The following is a 17,157-nucleotide window of genomic DNA, read 5'->3' as shown; positions in this document are numbered from 1 at the left end:
ATCAAACAGCCATCGGAGAGAAAAGCTTCTCTCGCTGATCCAACACATCGAAATCACGACCATATCTGCCTGTAGTTCCTCACAGGACTGGTCACTTGGTGGAATCACTGTTATTGGGCGACAAATTCATAGATTGAAGCCTGGCAGGAACTGGACCGCTTCTGTAAACAGCCGTAAACTGAAATTCTCCGGCCTAATCCACCAAAAAACATTTGCAAATGTTAAAATGTTCTCATATGTAAAAAAATACCATCGCTAGTTTTGTCTTTGTCTATTATTATTATCATGAGAATTCAAGGTCCCAAGTCCATTGCACAATGTCAAAACAAAGCATCAAGAGCAAATACTAAAAGAGCCAAAGAGGAGAGACGATAGCTGAAGCTGTTACACCACAAGGTTTATTCCTCCTCAGTATTTGTCGTCAACCAGTACTCATGAATAAATACCAGCCATGGAGCCGGTATCCTGGGAGGGAGGCAGAGGATACACGACGGAAATTAGCAGCTACTGTGGAAAAAACATTACAGCTGCATCAAACAATAGGGTATTCAGGTCTCTTCGTCGTGATTTCAGTGCAGTGCAATGTTATGACCTGGCCGAGCTTCTCTGCCAGGGTTGTAAAAAGCTTTTCTGGTCTCAAATAATTCAGTTTGTTCCAGTTCACCTCAAATCCTCGAATTAAGAAGCGGGTATGTTGCTTGTCGTGGCTTTTTCAGGATTGGGTCTTTTATGTCCTTCTGTTGAGGATTTCGTCAACACAAAAAAACTAAAGGTGTTGATTGTTTAAAGTACTTAAGGTGTGATTTTCATTTCAGCACGCTTCCTGTATTGGCATGTGACGGCTTTTAACAACGGATTAGTCAGTCCATTACCGGTGAGGACAGGAATGCTTCAGTGAGGTCACCGGTAGGAACACAACTGTCAACAGACAACATGGAGAGATGAGAATATTTCCAAAAAAATAATCCCCCCTCTTTGGTCTCAATCCACCACTGGCATGATGGTGCAAACCAGCCTCAGCCGTGCTTATAAATAACTAAAGGTAACAGAAATAGCAACATCACAAAAAAGCCCCTCAGACAGAGGTTCAGATCTTTAAATGCAACGTCAAATCTCACAAATTTCCGGGACTTTAAGATAAATTGTCGAGTGCCGTTAATGCAGAAAAGTCCAGTCTGTTACATCGTCCAAATACAACAAGTCTGGCCCAACAGGCGCACACACACATCAGCACTGACGGATTGTTTTGTGGGAGAGGAAATGATAAGTTGTTGGTTCTGGCTCTGCGGCTGTTTCTCCAAGATAGAAAAGATAGTCAGAGGGAAGCATGGGACTTGTCTGATTAAGATAAATATAAGTATTATTAAGTTATATGGAAGAGCTGTCAACTGGCTCTGGTAGTCTGGTATGAAAAGGTTGATACATGATGCATAATGCGGTGTAAGGAACAGAGGCAGGACGAGGGAGAATAGATGGAGACCATGTCTGAAGCTAAACGGCCTTTTAAATAGAGCCATCGTTGTGGTCCAGTTGTTATCATCGCCTGTTGAAAAGCGTCTCTGGGGAGGCAGGAGGCAGCCGATCGCTGATACCGTTCCAGGAACTGCATTCTTCCATGAAAAGGTTTTAATATAGATTAACTGTCCGGTCTTGCTGTAGTCACAACACAAACCTCATCAGGCGTGATTATCAATTCCTAAAAACCTGTTTTTATCTTTGTCTATTAAGAGCCTCCAGAAGACGGATTTAGCGATGACACTCAGATATATAAGCGTAGAACATCTGAGGAGGTATCTATAAATTCAAGAGGGCGAGTAAAGGTACAAATGTATTAGCATCGAGGTATACCTGAAGGAGCAATTTGTAAGATATAGCCAGAATGTTCATTATCAACAGAGTGTGAAAAAACAAGTGTTTATGTCAAAAGACATCTTTGTATTGTGTTGCAGAGAAGTCGACTTACGTTAGCATGCTAACCAGCTAGCCCACCCTGTCTCTTTATACCAGCCATGTTAGCCCCACAGCTTCAGCTGGCACATATATGTCGATGATTATAATAACTGATGTGATCATATGTACATCACTTTATGTTGATGTTAAACTTGGTAAAGGTGGTTAACAACTTCATATAGTTTATGTGCTTGGGAGCAAGTCAGTTTAACCTAATGGACCGATGACAATCTATCTTCATCTGTAATATTGCATCACAATTTAAATGTCCGTTTAAAAAAAGGAACCAAATGGACTCCCAGCCTTTAATAATGTCTATGGTCTATGCTCTTTGTAGCTGGTGTCTCTGAAATACCCAAGATGCACTCTGGTCAATATTTAGCCTGGACCCAGGAGCTCGTAAAACAGGAGTACAGATCCGAGGCCAGTTTGCCATGAGCGGTCGCGGCCACGGGAGCTGACCTGTGACATGATGTGTCTATTCTCGGCAGCATAATGCACATGCTCCCCCGGGCTGCCTTCCCTTAAATTATTTTAGCAGCGGATCCTGTAAATGGGCTGCCCGCAGAAAAGGTTTAAATATTGATTCGCTGTGTTGTAAATTTGTCTTGGAATAGTGCAGGCGGCTATTTTCTGTCTCTCCACATAAAGGACCTTGTTCTTGAAAGCCCTTTGATCCGTAAAACAAGTTAATGGATTTCACAATAAATGGCTTTAATGAGGATTAACGGTAACTGGGGCTCTTCTGCGGGCCATTTTCTACTAAATCTTTTCAGCAGCACAGACACTGAATGGCTTCATTTAAAGGAAACGTATTCAGGTGGTCTTGCGCTTACCAAGACAAACGTGTGGCTAAACGATCACAGCTCACATTTCGATTACTCTCTGCCACTTGTGCCCTTACCTGAGCTCTCACCTGAATTCTTTCAAGCGGTTAAGCCTCGATCTGTCGGCTTCTGCTCAAACTTCTCCTTTCTTCTGTCGGCACCGTGTCAAACTGGAATGCCGCAGTAAAACGATTCATTGGCAGCACCGACAATCTTGGCCCGTTATAAAAACTCCACAATTAAAAACAAGATGAAATCTCGTGGAGGATACACAGCGGTCACTGGGCAGGTAGCTCAGGACGTACGGTTACATCTCGTCTGCCCCGCGATGTCGTACCGGTACGACGTGATAATACCGTGGCTACGACGTGCATGCCATAAAAGAAACACACATTATATTCACATACATGTAGAGCTTAGCAAAAGCCGCTCTTAGGGCGAGTGTGGTTTGGCAGTGGTGCCGCGTTCTCTAATAACCCCTATTTTGTGGTTCCTTGATAGAACCAACTCTATGGTTAGACTGGCAGGGAGCAATGTCTGTGTGTGTGTGTGTGTGTGTTCCATGTGTGTGTGACCATGTGTGTGTGTGTGTGTGATTAGCGGTCAGAAGCGCTGCCCTTCGTCACCATAAACTGGGTTTAATAGGTCGGATAAGATTAGGGTTTGGTTTGATTCTTGTATCTGGACTGAATATATTGCTTTTTGTTGGTTTTTTTTTTGTCTTTTTGTCTTTTTTGGAGGAATGAGTCACGTCTTACATAAGATGGAACCGCCACAGACAAACGAAACAGAAAACATAGATACAGAGAGGGGGAGAAAAACCAACAGGATGAAGGTATGATAAGAATTAGGGGGGCAGAGAGGCAGATCTAGATAAATGACCTGTTGAGTGACACTATATGTTTGCGTCACATAGACTGGCTGTCATCAGTGTGTGTAGATTCATTCCCATGCAGTGGCGTGCGCAGACTTTTTGAAGGGCAGAGGCGAAAAGAAGGGCACTTTAGCGTGCGTTTTGGCTCTCAGGAGGGCACTTTAGCACGTGTTTTGGCTCCCAGGAGGGCACTTTAGCACGTGTTTTGGCTCCCAGGAGGGCACTTTAGCGCGCGTTTTGGCTCCAAAGAGGGCAGTTTATCATGTTTTAACCAGCCAAGGGGGCAGTTTAGTGTGTTTTGCCAACCAAGAGGGCACTTTAGCACATGTTTTGGCTGTCAAGAGGGCACTTTAGCACGCGTTTTTCAACAATTGGGCCACGAAGGGGGGCGACTGCCCCCCCTGCCCCCCCCCTTGTGCACATCACTGTTCCCATGCATCAAGTATCAATATCACCTCCCCGTACATCCATCACATGCTCTCACTCTCCTCCTCTCACCGTCCTCTGCTACATCTACTTTTCTCTGAAAGTTGAATAATCACCAGCTCGGTGTTAGTCTTCCTGAACTAGAGAACATTTTCAACAAACTGCCACATCATTTTCTGGACAGGAAAGGCCTTTTTGATGGCGAGCAAATAAGGTATATGGAACTGTGAACCAGTGGGACATCAGTTGGCAGGATGACAATCTCAAAACAAATCAATTGTCGTCCAATAACATTTTCCTCTCTGGGGGTAGCAATCAATGTTTCATAGGACTTCCTGTGCAGCCATTGGATGTCCGGATAATAGATAATATCCGGGCCAAGACCTCCGTTTCTGTGTGCCGGTCATTGTTTACAGTCCAATTAGCAGCTCACGATGCCAGAATGAAGTTCTGTGACCAGATAGTTTCACTATAAAAAGTGAATAAAAGCTAATTCCTGGGAACCAATGGATTCCAAGATTGCATATGTTCTGCCTCTTTTGCTCTTCACACAGGTTGTTTGTTTTCTGCATGCAAACAAAGCCACGCTCAAACGTGATCAATACTAACCTTACCAACCAGTCGGGACCCATTGGGACCTGCTTGGACCCGACAGACAGGCCACATTTGGACAAAAAATTTAAATGGTGCTCGGGTTTGGATACATCATCGACAAATTACTTTTGTGAGAATACCATATAAAGGAAAAACAAGTGATTATTGATATTAAATAATGGACCTACTGTCGTTGTGAGGGCTATACAGTATGAACAGCATATGTTGGACTGACAGCGTAACATAAACTTAGTTCTTCAGTTTATCTGACTGCATCTGGCTTGAGGCACAAAAAAACAGAACGCCTGTGGAGTTCAGGTCGGGCTCGGCTCGGGTACGAACAGAAAAATGCCAAGAATTATGCAGGTATCTGTTTGTTGATATTAGCCAGATGATTAAAAAAAAAAATGTTGGTTTCGTTGGCTGAAGTCTTTGTTTTTACATCTGTTGTTGTTTTTACATATCAGCAAACTGTTAGAAATAAAAGATTTTTTCTTCGTCTTTAACTGATTTATTGAAAAAAAACTCGCTCTCTGGAGTTAAATGTTTAGTTGTGCCCTGACCGTACTCTGAAATACACCCAAAACCATACAACGTCATATTATCCACTTACTGCACACTTCATGGTTTTAAGCAGACCGAACAAACATTTACCGTTGGCACCCAAGACTGCACCAGTACTCAGCCGCGCACCGTCCAACATCTTGAAACCTCAAACCATATAACTGTCGTTGTGACACTGCAGTAAAGGTCAGAGTGGGCTGCTGAGACAATTATAGTTTAGTTACTGCCAACTTTTCTGGGAATAAGAAAACCTTCACTGACCAGCAATACCAATTACTTACACTGATCAGTTTTCTTTTTCTTGTGGGTGTAATTTCTTTGAATATGCAGAGCAGATCTCTGATGGTTTGTTGTTTCAGATGTGACAGCATCAGCACAAGTTTGCTTTCATATAATTTTAGCTCGTCTCGCTTTCTGTTTCTATTTCCGTCTGTCATTTTTTTCTCCCTCGGTTCCTCAGATAGCATCCTCCATCATTTTCCAGACACACACACACACACACATACATACAAACACACAGCTGCGGTTAAAAAATTCACATGGCTTCAGTTAGTGGGAAAAGTATCACATCCAAAGTAATAACACAAACATGGCAACCCAAAGCGGCCCCGAGGGGGGATTGGCACGGGACCTGGCATGCCATTCATCATCAGTCTCATGTTGCCGTTATTCTGCGCGCTGCCAATGTTAGTGATTTCTGCATGTGTGTGCGCCGCATTTGCGTAGGTGTCGCTGTATTTTGTTTGCGTGCCAGTGATGCCGCTCCGTCCCAGCAGACGGGAACAGAAGCTCGACAAAACTCGAAAAATTATTTATACTCCGGCGACGAGGGAAACATTCTGTGTGCTTGTGTGAACTCAAATGTGCGAATGAGCAGCAGACTGGGAGGGTACCGCTCAGAGTAGACGCTGAAAGGCATTGAAACCAAGGGACCATCAAGTTACTTGTTCAAGCCGAGGGACCGGAGCCAAGATTCGTGAGCCAGATCTTTGATTGCCGCGCTTTGCGCCACAGACAGTGAGGTGGAATGCACAGAGAGCGAGAAAAAGGTTTCCTGTGCGGTCAATACATGACAGATGGCCCATGATTCAGTTGAGCTATCGCAAGTGTGGCGGCGGTGGTCGTGGTGGTTGGTGGTGGGGGTCGAGTCGAGGGGAGAAAAGCGGCGAGGTGGTGAAAAGATGGAGAGTCGGGTGAGGGACAGAGGGGAAAGAAGGGAGCGTGGAAATCAGTTTTCATCTTTTTAATCATTTGTCCACCATATGGCATCACGGGGACGCCATTCTACTAGTGATGGATGGCTGTGTAATAAAGCATGAACATGTGCTTTTAGTGCATAATACATCAAAGTAAAAAAAAGTGTGTTGGAGTGGATCTATCATCACGTGTTTTTTCTTTTATATATTTAGCCCAATATCACAAATCACAACTTGCCTCAAGGGATCTTACTGTACAGCATACAATACCCCCAAAGTCCCTCTGCATCCCTCGCTCAGGATGGACAGACAATAAATAAAGTGTTTCTAAATTTGTGTGTGTGTTTCAGTCTCACCCTGGAGATGGTGAGGGGCATGGCGAAGTCCTTCCCTCCCTGCAGCCTGAAGCCCCAGGGGGCGGGGCCTAAGAGAGTGACGCTGTAGTTGCTGCTCATGGTCTCCTCGATGATGCGTGTCGCAGATCAGTTGATATCAATGACGTCGCAGGGTTTGGTTTTTTTTGATGTCGGGTATTAATTTTCGTCAGAAGTGCCACAGCAATCTCTTAGCGATGTTGTTCCAAGATCTGAGGGGAAGACGTGAAAGAGAAAAAAGCACACATTATATTTGTTATGGCGTGGTTGCATACGACAAAAGGAAGCGTGGAGGAAGATTTAGATTTAGATATGGATGTTCGAAGGGGGAGCAAAAGAGGACAGAACGTAAAGGGAGGAGAATCAAAATTAGGGAAAAATTAAAGCACAATGGAGCACAATGTGGTTTTGGGGAAGAACGTTTAATCACAAGAGAACGTTTTCCTTGACTGATTTTTTTTTTTTTTCGCCTAAAGAAACTAAAACAAACTCTCAAACTGACCTTACATACTGATTCACTTTGTTTATATTTGGCGGACCCTGCCACTTTTCTAGCTTCAAACAGTGTTCGGGGGACCTTAATTCCCTCTCAGAGCAGCTTGTTTATTCAGTAATGGAAACAAAATAAATAACTCTGAGTTTGTATTATTACCTCATTCATATTGTTAATATTAAAACTCTGATTTTTTGGACTACATAGAGACCCTTTAAAGTTACACCCACCCGGGGGAAACAGACACAATCTGTTATCCTGTTCAAAATGATCCTTCGTGATCAAAACTGTAGAAAACGTTCAAAACTTCATATACAGGTGGATGCACACTCGTAAGCAGGTGCAAATATAAACACAGACATGCAAAATAAAATATAATTTCTCTCTTACAACACCAGAGTGTGCTTCAGCTGTTCAGCAGCATTAAAGAATTACAATTAACCCCAGGAAATCTACACCAGAAGACAATTAAATGAGCATAATAAATATAATCTTTTACCATTCAGTGCTATTATAGTGTCAGTGGAAAGGCTGTACCTCTTTGATGGAAATTCCAGAGAGGAAAACACTTCCTTCACAGGCAGGTAGACAATGTAAATCCCTGGTTTCCCCTGGACTATCCCCTTTCCCAGCAAACACACTGTGTGTGTGTGAGAGAGGTGGAGAGGGATGCAATGCTCTTATATACCAGGCTAATGACAGAGGGGAGGGGAAAGGTGGAGGAGGGGAGAGACGGGGAGGGAGGCGAGAGGAGAAGAACGGGGCAGAGCTCGAGGCTGGGAGGAGAGAGGGAGGAGAAAGAGGAGGGGAATCATCCATGGGTGGAGTGAGCGGAACACAGAAGAGGAGGAGAAATGGAGGAGATGATATGAAGGGGGAGATTAGGGAGATGGGAGGAGACAACACTCAGAAATGAGGGGAGAGGGAAAAAAAGGGGGGGGTTGAAGGAGATTAAGGAAAAGAGTGTGGGAGCACTACACACAGAGAAAATGACAAGGGGAGCGAGGGGAGGGAGGGAGAGGGCACGGTTTATCTTTCATCCGGATATTTTGGGAACATGGACTCAGAGCTGCAGGCCGCTTCATTAAGGGGGAGCTGGCCGTAACCAGATCATGACCCGAGCGCACATCCCAACGGCTTCAATTAAAGGTTACCTTTAAGTGATACATCGGGGAGATAGTGACCGAATACAAGCAATGTCATGTTGTTGTTTCACTGCTGCGGCCACTGATGCCCCAACGATAGGACCAATACGTATTTTTGGAGAAGCCAATGCAAGGATTTTCTTCCTCTTTTAGCTGTTTTCACAAAAAAAGACCTACTGAATATTACGATACAGAACAAAGAGTGAAAATATCCTCTCCCTAGTTGGCACTCGGCTGCAGTTTCTCTTCCCAGGAATCCTGACCTGGTTTTTCAAGTTAATCCACAATTCACCGTTTGGTCCAGTCAAGCCAATAACTCATCTCTGACTCAATGGCTGTTCATTTGAGTTGAGTGCATGGAAGTGATCTGGTGCCCAAATGCAGCGCCATCATCTTTGTCTCCTTTGTTTATCCGTTTCCTCATTATTTACGTCCAGACAGCTGACGGCTCTTCTCCCACTGCACTTCTTCACTGGCTCTCCTCCATTCCCCCTTTTCTAGCCCAGACGGATCAATATTACCTTTGGACTGAGACTGATATAGTAGTGGCTCAGTCGAACGCTTACCCCGTTTCTGTCTTGGCCCTGACCACGCACACAAAGTGCCTCTCGCCAAGTGAAGAGTTCACGGACAAAACACAGATTTTCCATGAAGCAGCATCAGATATCAAAGATGAGTCAGAGGGGCAGGAGTCTGAGAGGATAGTTAAAAACAGAAGATGGTGAGTGAGAAGGTGCACACAGGACCAGACGAGGGAGCAAGCTGACTAACATCTGACATCTGCGCTATAATCAAGCTGAACACGACGTGACGTTACGTATACGACCTTTTATCAAGATAAGATCATGATGGATGTGCGGTACGAGCAGACTGAATACTCACACAAACACAGGATGCTCTGCGTTAACCTGCAAACGAACATTCCCGCCGTGTACCTTACACAGACGGTGAACACCTCTCCAGCCCAGAAAGGTTGAACAATAGCAGAGCAGATCCTGGGAGGAGCAGAGGCGTCGGAGTCAGGAACCCTGTTTCCCCTGCAGAGCCGAGGGGTCTCCATGGGGTCGGAGAACTTAAATATCACGGCAAACGTAATTACATAAGGCACAGTGTTTATTCGAAGCTATCACACAGACGGCTGCTCATTCCTGTTGTAAAAAAAAAGGACTAAAAGCTTCTTTATAGCTGCGGCTAACGAGTGAGACCTGGTTGGTCTTCCTCCGTCCTGTTTGGCCCTGAAGAAAACAGGTTCATACCAACAGTCTCTGTGGTTTATGTCATCAAAACCAAAGCACACTGCAGTGAGTTAAACCCTTGTTCACACAGCACATCGTATCCTGCCACTGCGTATCCGACCACAATAACCAACATCCTTCCCCCCTTTTTTTTTTCTACATATGATCCGACTTTAATGTGCCTGAGGTCAGGAGTATCCAAGATAAACAGAGAACAACAGGAAATCAGGTGTAGAGGGACTGAGCAAGAGACAGAGAGAAGTTTAAGTCAGTGGTTGTGTCTGAAACCAGCCACTCATTCACTGCTTCCTACTCACTGCCTAGGGAGACCTTTACACAGTACTTTTGTAGATATGAGCTCATCGGTCAGTGGAAAAAAAGACACTGATGGTACATAATGCTTGGTTAGTGACCATCCATGGTACACTACTTGTCACGATGCATTGTGGGATACTTTCCACTATACAGTGGGTAGTGAGTGATTTCAGACAAAGTATATATATATATAATATTGAACGTGCGTCCTGCAGGAAGTAAACTACTATGAATCCCGCAGCAAACCAAAAGGCTGAGTCGATCAACGAACAGAATAAAAAACTCATAAATGACTGTAAACTGCACACAGGTCATGTCTCAATGTCTCATTCCCATGTGAAAAGAGTGACGAGTGTCGGTCACAAGAAGATATCATTTCTAGCTATGTGCCTTCCCAGGGTCCCACCAGTGTGTTTCACCGTCTTCAGCCATTTGATCAACTGCATTTCCTGTTTAAAAAATTGCCAGTGGCCAAAATATGTAACAGAGAGAACAATGGAGATTTGTGGGCCACAGGATAATGATATCAAACACTAACAATAGAGAGTGTGCTATAGTACGAAACCTCAGACACCCTGCCACTCCTTTGTTCTGTCTATTCCAGTCCCCATATGCTCACCTCCCCACACGCCTAATGATCAGAGCTTAGAAGACCCCCCCCACCCCGGGCCAAACACACATGCTCCCCGACACAAGCCCCGCCCCTTAATGGGATGATAATCTGGCCCCCGTAAATGACATTTAATGCATCTTCCGTGTGAATTAAAAAGGGGGACACTCGCCCTTTATTCTGCCAGCTGCCCCCCCCCACACACACACACACACACACACACACACACACACACACACACACACACACACACACACACACACAACCTGATGTGACACAATATGTATAATCATGTATAACTCGTGTTTCAGGTCAACAGCTGTGCTCTGAATAACATTAATACCAAATTACACCATATAATGGGCAACTCGCGGAGAGAATTTCATGGTTTATAATGATCTGAAGCGCGTATTTTATCTTATGAACAGGACGATTCTGTCGAGGTCACACAAACAAAGCGCGCCGATTTAAACTACCTTGGGAAGGCAGTTTTGTTGAGCGGAAAAATAAAAGAGTGGAAAGCGGTTGGTATTTTCCTGTCTGCTTCAGTCAGACCGATGCACAACATGCCAGTGCAAATAACACAGAGCACGAGGGCGCACACACACACACACACACACACAATCACATAATCTCCACCTTCATAATCACACAAACTATTCCGGACACAACGATTACTTTCACTCACAGGTGAACACACACACACACTTATCTACAGGTAGACGAGACAAACACGTGTAAACGTTGTTTATATCGGGGAGAGCGTTTTGTCTGCCGGCCATCTAATCAGTCTGACCCCACCAGACTGATATAAGCCCAACTAATCCCTCAACCCATCTCTGTAAGTGCTGCACAGTTAGGGGCCGCGTGAGTGCAGCAACCTTTTCTTTCCCCAAGGCGGCTGGTAAAAAATGGTTCCTGTCCAGGGATTGAATTTACAGGATGAAGATTAGTTTGCCAAACCACCAATGGCAGTATTGTACGTAGATACCTAGAGTTAGTTATTAGTCAAATTGAATTGCCCAATTACCTTTTTTGCATGACATGTTATATATTTATGGAAAGAAAAACAGGTATAGTCTTACGCACGGTCTCAGGTTACTCTTTCCATTGTTGAGTCCGTAATGAGGACATTTTCATCCACGACTTCCAAATTGCATTTTTGTCACAAGATAGAGAATTTCTGAGAAAGCATGGCTGGAATCCAGAGATGAGCTTATTATCAAGACCCTGTATATCCGCTCTGAGCTCAGTCACTGTTTATAACTGCTCGCTTTCAACGGTGGAAAATATTCCTGCCTGTTTACCAGCCAAGCAGACGGACAGAGATAGACGGACCAGCGCGCCGGGAGACAGAAACGATTGTCCGTCCTGAGAAAGATAAACTGAAAAGAAATCTGGTTCCAGCCGCACGGAGACATGAACACACAGGTGCACACACACACACACACACACACACACACACACACACACAGACCACAAATGTCCACACAAGTGCTTAATGTTTGAGTCAAGTCTGGGTCAATTAAAGACAGGCATTTTAAAAGCCAAGTCTAATGATGCCTCTGAGACATACACACATTACACAGAGACCATCAACCTCTCAAGACTTTTGGGATCAGCTGCTGTTAATCGTTTTCTTCCAGCCCGTATAAGGAAGCAGAGTAATGAGACTCATTCGTTGTGCAGCCACACCCTCAGGCACAATCTTCCAATTCTTCAATGAGCACATTTATGCTCCCCTTAAGCTGAACTTTACGCTTTCCTTCAGCACCGAACTGTGGACGAACTTCATATCGTTCACCTCACAACACACTAAACTAAACATTAATCTGTGGGCTGCAGCAAACACAGCATTACTCCATCACTATATGTGCTTTGGGCTCGCCTCTACATGAGTCGCTGCACCTCCCTTTTTGCTTTATGATACGAGAAGCTGTCTCAGAGTGAGGTACGGGAATCGAGGACAAGACGAAAAAAAGGACATTTCAAAAATAAGTAAAAAAATATGATTACAATGTGTTTCCTGCTTGTAGTAACTAGTAAAAAGTAAGATTAGTACCATCTATCTTATTAAAATACAACTTTCTGAATGATTTTGTCTTAAGTTAAGTATAATGAGATGATTTTCGACCTGGAATTAAACAAATAAACCTGGTAAGATTTTGAGTTTTCGCGTTCTGTGCTTCCACTCTCTCAGCTCCAATACTGTCAGTGAACACCAGTGAACTTACACTGAAGCAGGCTCTGGTAGAAACTCCTGTTCGTTCAGCTGACAGCGCTGTCAGCAGCCCGGCAGGAGGGATGATCTGTGGCGCGCCAGGATTTTATAGCTAAATTGTAAGCAGGATGCACACTTGTTATTTCTCAGACTGTGTGGGGAATCGGATATTTTCACATTACAGGAGCCGAATAGAGGCATTAAAGGAACACTTCACCCAAAATGAAAATTAAGTCATTATCATTATCTGGTCTCGTCCAAGACTGCAGAAAAATCGAGATCCAAGATTGATTTGAAAACAAGCTTTTACACCCTCGATGTGCAGTCCAGTCCCAAATTGATTTCAAAAGACGTCATTTACACACTGTAGTTGCTCAGCTAAAAGCATTCACGTGCACCCATTTCAGACTGGGTGCACGTGAATGCTTTTAGCTGAGCAACTACAGTGTGTAAATGACGTTTTTGGAAATCAGTTTTGGACGTTGGGGCTTCCAGTGACTCGATTTATGCAGGACGAGCTACATGGAGTTATTTCATCTTTTCTTTCAGCTGTTTTTTTCTATGTTTTTTACAAGTTTTAAGTCTCAGTCTACTTCAGTTGTTCAGGAGAACGCTGCAACGCTGAAATGTTTTGTGGAGGACAAAACTTCACCCAACTCACCGTCAGCATGAGGGTGAAAGGAAAGCAGCTGTTCGCTGCTGGAAAAATTTAAAAAACATTGCCGGCAGTGGTGAGACAGCTCCAGGAACATCTTGCAAAACCAAAAATAAATTATTAAATCTTTTGCTTTTCTGTTTTTTTTAAGCTTCCGCAGTTGAAATTGGCAGTGGGTATTATGGACGTCTGTTGGCACACAAGTCATTTCCTTTACACATAACGGTAGGTGGAGTTCATGTACACCACCTGCCAAAACAACTTGGCGATCAGGGAGTATTTCATGATTGTAGCATCTAGTGTATAATTAAGACATAGCTGTATTGTTAGAGCTCGGAAAAACTCATTTAAACCACGGCAGCGTGACGGATATCGACGCTCCCTCTTATACAGCTCATTATACTCCATAGTAACTTCTGTAATGAGCGCTGATTATATTAAATATACAGTTTAGTGTGATGCTGCCAACAGTCCTCCGATTTCACAGCCTGTCATAACTCTTCACGATGGACGTGCCTCAGTCTGACTGCACTCATTATATCAGCCTCAGTGTCATGACACAGGCTTTTTGGTGGATAGTGAATTATGCATGGATGGTGTGCTGCATGTCCCTTTCTGGCAAAATGTGCACCCAGAAGCATCAACAAGACAGTGACACACACACACACACACACACACACACACACACACACACACAGACACAGACACACACAAAGCACATTTTTGTTGCTCTGAGTAGACTTGAGTGCCTTTCCTTCTTTCCTCTCTAGCAGACAGCAGCTGTTCAGTTGACTGCAGGAAGTGAGAGAGGACATGAGGACATGGTATGAAGAAGAAGAAGAAGAAGAAGAAGAAGAGGTGAAGTAGAGCAGATAAGATTACTGAATGATGGGAGGAAGAAAGTGATGCTACTAATCACAATTCAACTGGACCTCAACCATGTGTGTATGTATGTGTGTGTGTGTGTGTGTGTGCGTGTGTGTGTGTGTGTGTGTGTGTGTGTGTGTACACTTGCTACAGCAGCCCATACATCAGTGACCAGAGGCTTTAGTATCAGCAGGGTCTCGAGGGGAAATCAAAGCATCTGCTCTATTCAGGTCCGACAGAAGCACGACCAAACGTCAATACCACCCCGCCCCCTCCCTCACACACACACACACACACACACACACACACACACACTCTCTCTCTCTCTCTTCCTCCACCTCTCTTCCTCTCTTATACGTGTACACATACAGTACATGTACCTTTCCTCCACTCACTCTTTTTTTAATACTTTATTTCACTCCACATTTAGCCTCATTGTCTGTGTCCTCTCTCTGTCATTTATCTTTCTTATAATCTTATCTTGTGATAGCTAAGCTTAGCTTTACATTTCGATATTGTTACAACAGCACAAATAATTCAAAAAATAAATAAAATACAACAAGTCAAAAACACAGATGCTATCTGTGTGCAGTAATTGTAACTTGGAATAAACAGGGTTTAGGGCTTTCTTTAAAGACAAAACAAAAAAAACACACATTTTTCTGTTGTTGTTTTTCATTATTGTAAGGATTCACTAACCAATGAGAATACAATCAAAGACAGGTAAAGCTTTGGATACATACAATAACTCAGCGTTCAACTTGTATATTGACTTTTTGGATAAAAGTGACGAAACACCAAAGTAAAAACCAGATTTTAACGATAAAATGTCACCGAATTAAACTACAAAATACTACGACTACACAGAGTTCCCTGTATCTGAAGCAGGTGTTACTCACCGTGCCGTTGTCCGGTGCCTCCTCCCGCCTCTGCTCGGTGTCCTCTCCGGTGTCGCTGCTCAAACACGAGCCGCCACTCAGCGAGCTCTCTGATGGAGCTACGTCATCACGCACCCGGCCAGAGAGAGGCACTGCTCACTTCACCTGATGGCAAAGTGTGTTAAAGTGAAACTCTCACCAAAATGCAACCTAGGCTTTATTTGTGAATGCATATGAGTCAAACCTTCGTGTAAAAGCATAATTACAACGAAAGAGGCACTTTTAAGATTTACTGTATTTTCATTTTCGGGCAAGTTAATTTTCAATGGAGTGCTACGGGCACTTTTACGCTAGCATCAAAATCTATATTTTTTTTTAAAAGAAGGCTCGACACAACATGAAACTTTGTTCGTAGTATCACCAGGGTCTCTAAACATGAACGCGAGCATTGAGAACATTGTTTGTGTACACAGAGTTTACTAAAAAGAAAGTTATTCCAACAACTCACGTTAACAGTAGCTTGTCTCGCTAGCCGTCGTCCGAGAAGTATCGATTTCCGAATGCGACGTAACCTGGAGGAGAGTTAAGGTGGACCGCTACTGTCTTCCAGCAACAACTATCCGCGATATCTCACAGATTGATTTTAGTATTGTTTCTTATATGAGGCTCCTTTTTCAAATACAAGGTTAATATTGTTTTTCGCTAACAACAAAAATATGAATTATCCTGCATTTCTATGGAACTAAGCTTTAGGAGCGTTCCACCTTAACTGTCCTCCATGTTACGTCACATTCGGAGATCGACACTTCTCCACTGGCAGGACTGCGGCGAGCGGAGGAAACATCTGCTAACGTGAGTTGTCCAAAACTTTCTTTTTCGAAAACTCTGTGTACACAAACAATGGGCCTCATTCACCAATATCTTCTTAAGAATCTTCTTAGATTCTTTCTTAAGTTGTTCTTAAGAGGTTCCTTAAGAAAACCCTATGTCAGATTCACCAACTCGTTCGTAAGCCTCAGAATTGTTTGCAGCTGTGTTCTTACATTGATGAAAGCCACAGGAGCAATATATATGCCATTGTTTTGCGGGCCCTGGATGGAAAAAATGCCACGTATAAATAGGGTGTTTCCAATTTACTTGATTTATCTTAAATCATTGGCACATTTAATTTATTTTGTAATTTAAATTCTTTGTAAATTACCAAAAATATGAAATAAACAAATAAATGAATAAATATGACAGAATTATCACTGTAATATTACATTTTATTGAACTACAAAAGAGAAGAAAACACAACCATGCCAACATTTCGGCACTGAAATGTGCGTAAGAGTACTCCTGAGTGTTCGTAGGATTTGTTCTTGCCTAAGAAAAAATCCTAGATAAGAAAAAATTCATGAATGCCACAATCTTCGTAAAATCTTCGAAAGTGGGACTTAAGAACAAATTTGTTCGTAAGAACCGTTCATGAATGAGGCCCAATTTTCCCAATGCTCGTGTTCATGTGTAGATGGTGATACTACGAGCACAGTCTACCACTGAGTTTGTCATTTAGCAGTTGCATCCGTCCACATAAAAGCTGAGGAGTGTCCTTCCAGGTATGACTGACATCAGAGGCTGGTTATGCTCGTTAACTTGTTTAATGCCTGTCTCCAGTTTCAGTTGGGAGCAGCTTTGGTTTCTGGACACGCTGCCCTGTGTGGTGATGTCATCTCTCTCTCTCTTTCTCATCCACCCATACAGGTAGGCTACCTGTGTGTCTGTCATCGGCTTCATTTTTCACATGAGGCACACAGTAGCTTTTCCTGCCTTCATCATGATAACATGATCGCTATATATGATGTCTGCTAACTTCTCTAAGCTTTCAGATTCTGCTGCTTCTGGATGTTTGAGGTGTCAGGTGCATCAAAATTAAGAACATAAAGCCTAAATA

The 17,157-nt window shown here is 43.4% G+C and overlaps 1 protein-coding gene across 10 annotated transcripts in view; it reads right to left on the bottom strand.

The window, feature by feature from the left end:
- Positions 1-15,387, bottom strand: part of pdlim5a (PDZ and LIM domain 5a) — a 76,628-nt gene extending 61,241 nt beyond the window's left edge. For 3 of the 10 annotated variants that reach the window (XM_030417694.1, XM_030417693.1, XM_030417692.1), the window contains exons 1-2: positions 7,836-7,973; positions 6,788-7,017 (exon numbers count right to left, since the gene is read on the bottom strand). In XM_030417694.1, coding sequence (XP_030273554.1) covers positions 6,788-6,886 — 99 coding nt within the window. In that variant the 5' untranslated portion in view covers positions 6,887-7,017; positions 7,836-7,973. Of the gene's footprint in view, positions 1-6,787; positions 7,018-7,835; positions 7,975-15,245 lie in introns of those variants that run through there. The other 7 variants (XM_030417688.1, XM_030417691.1, XM_030417695.1 and 4 more) reach the window with 4 other exon arrangements.
- Between the last annotated feature and the right edge of the window lie 1,770 nt (positions 15,388-17,157).

The sequence above is a fragment of the Sparus aurata genome, chromosome 5 (assembly GCF_900880675.1).
Source record: "Sparus aurata chromosome 5, fSpaAur1.1, whole genome shotgun sequence".
NCBI lineage: Eukaryota > Metazoa > Chordata > Actinopteri > Spariformes > Sparidae > Sparus > Sparus aurata.
This window is presented reverse-complemented; position numbering and strand designations above follow the sequence as displayed.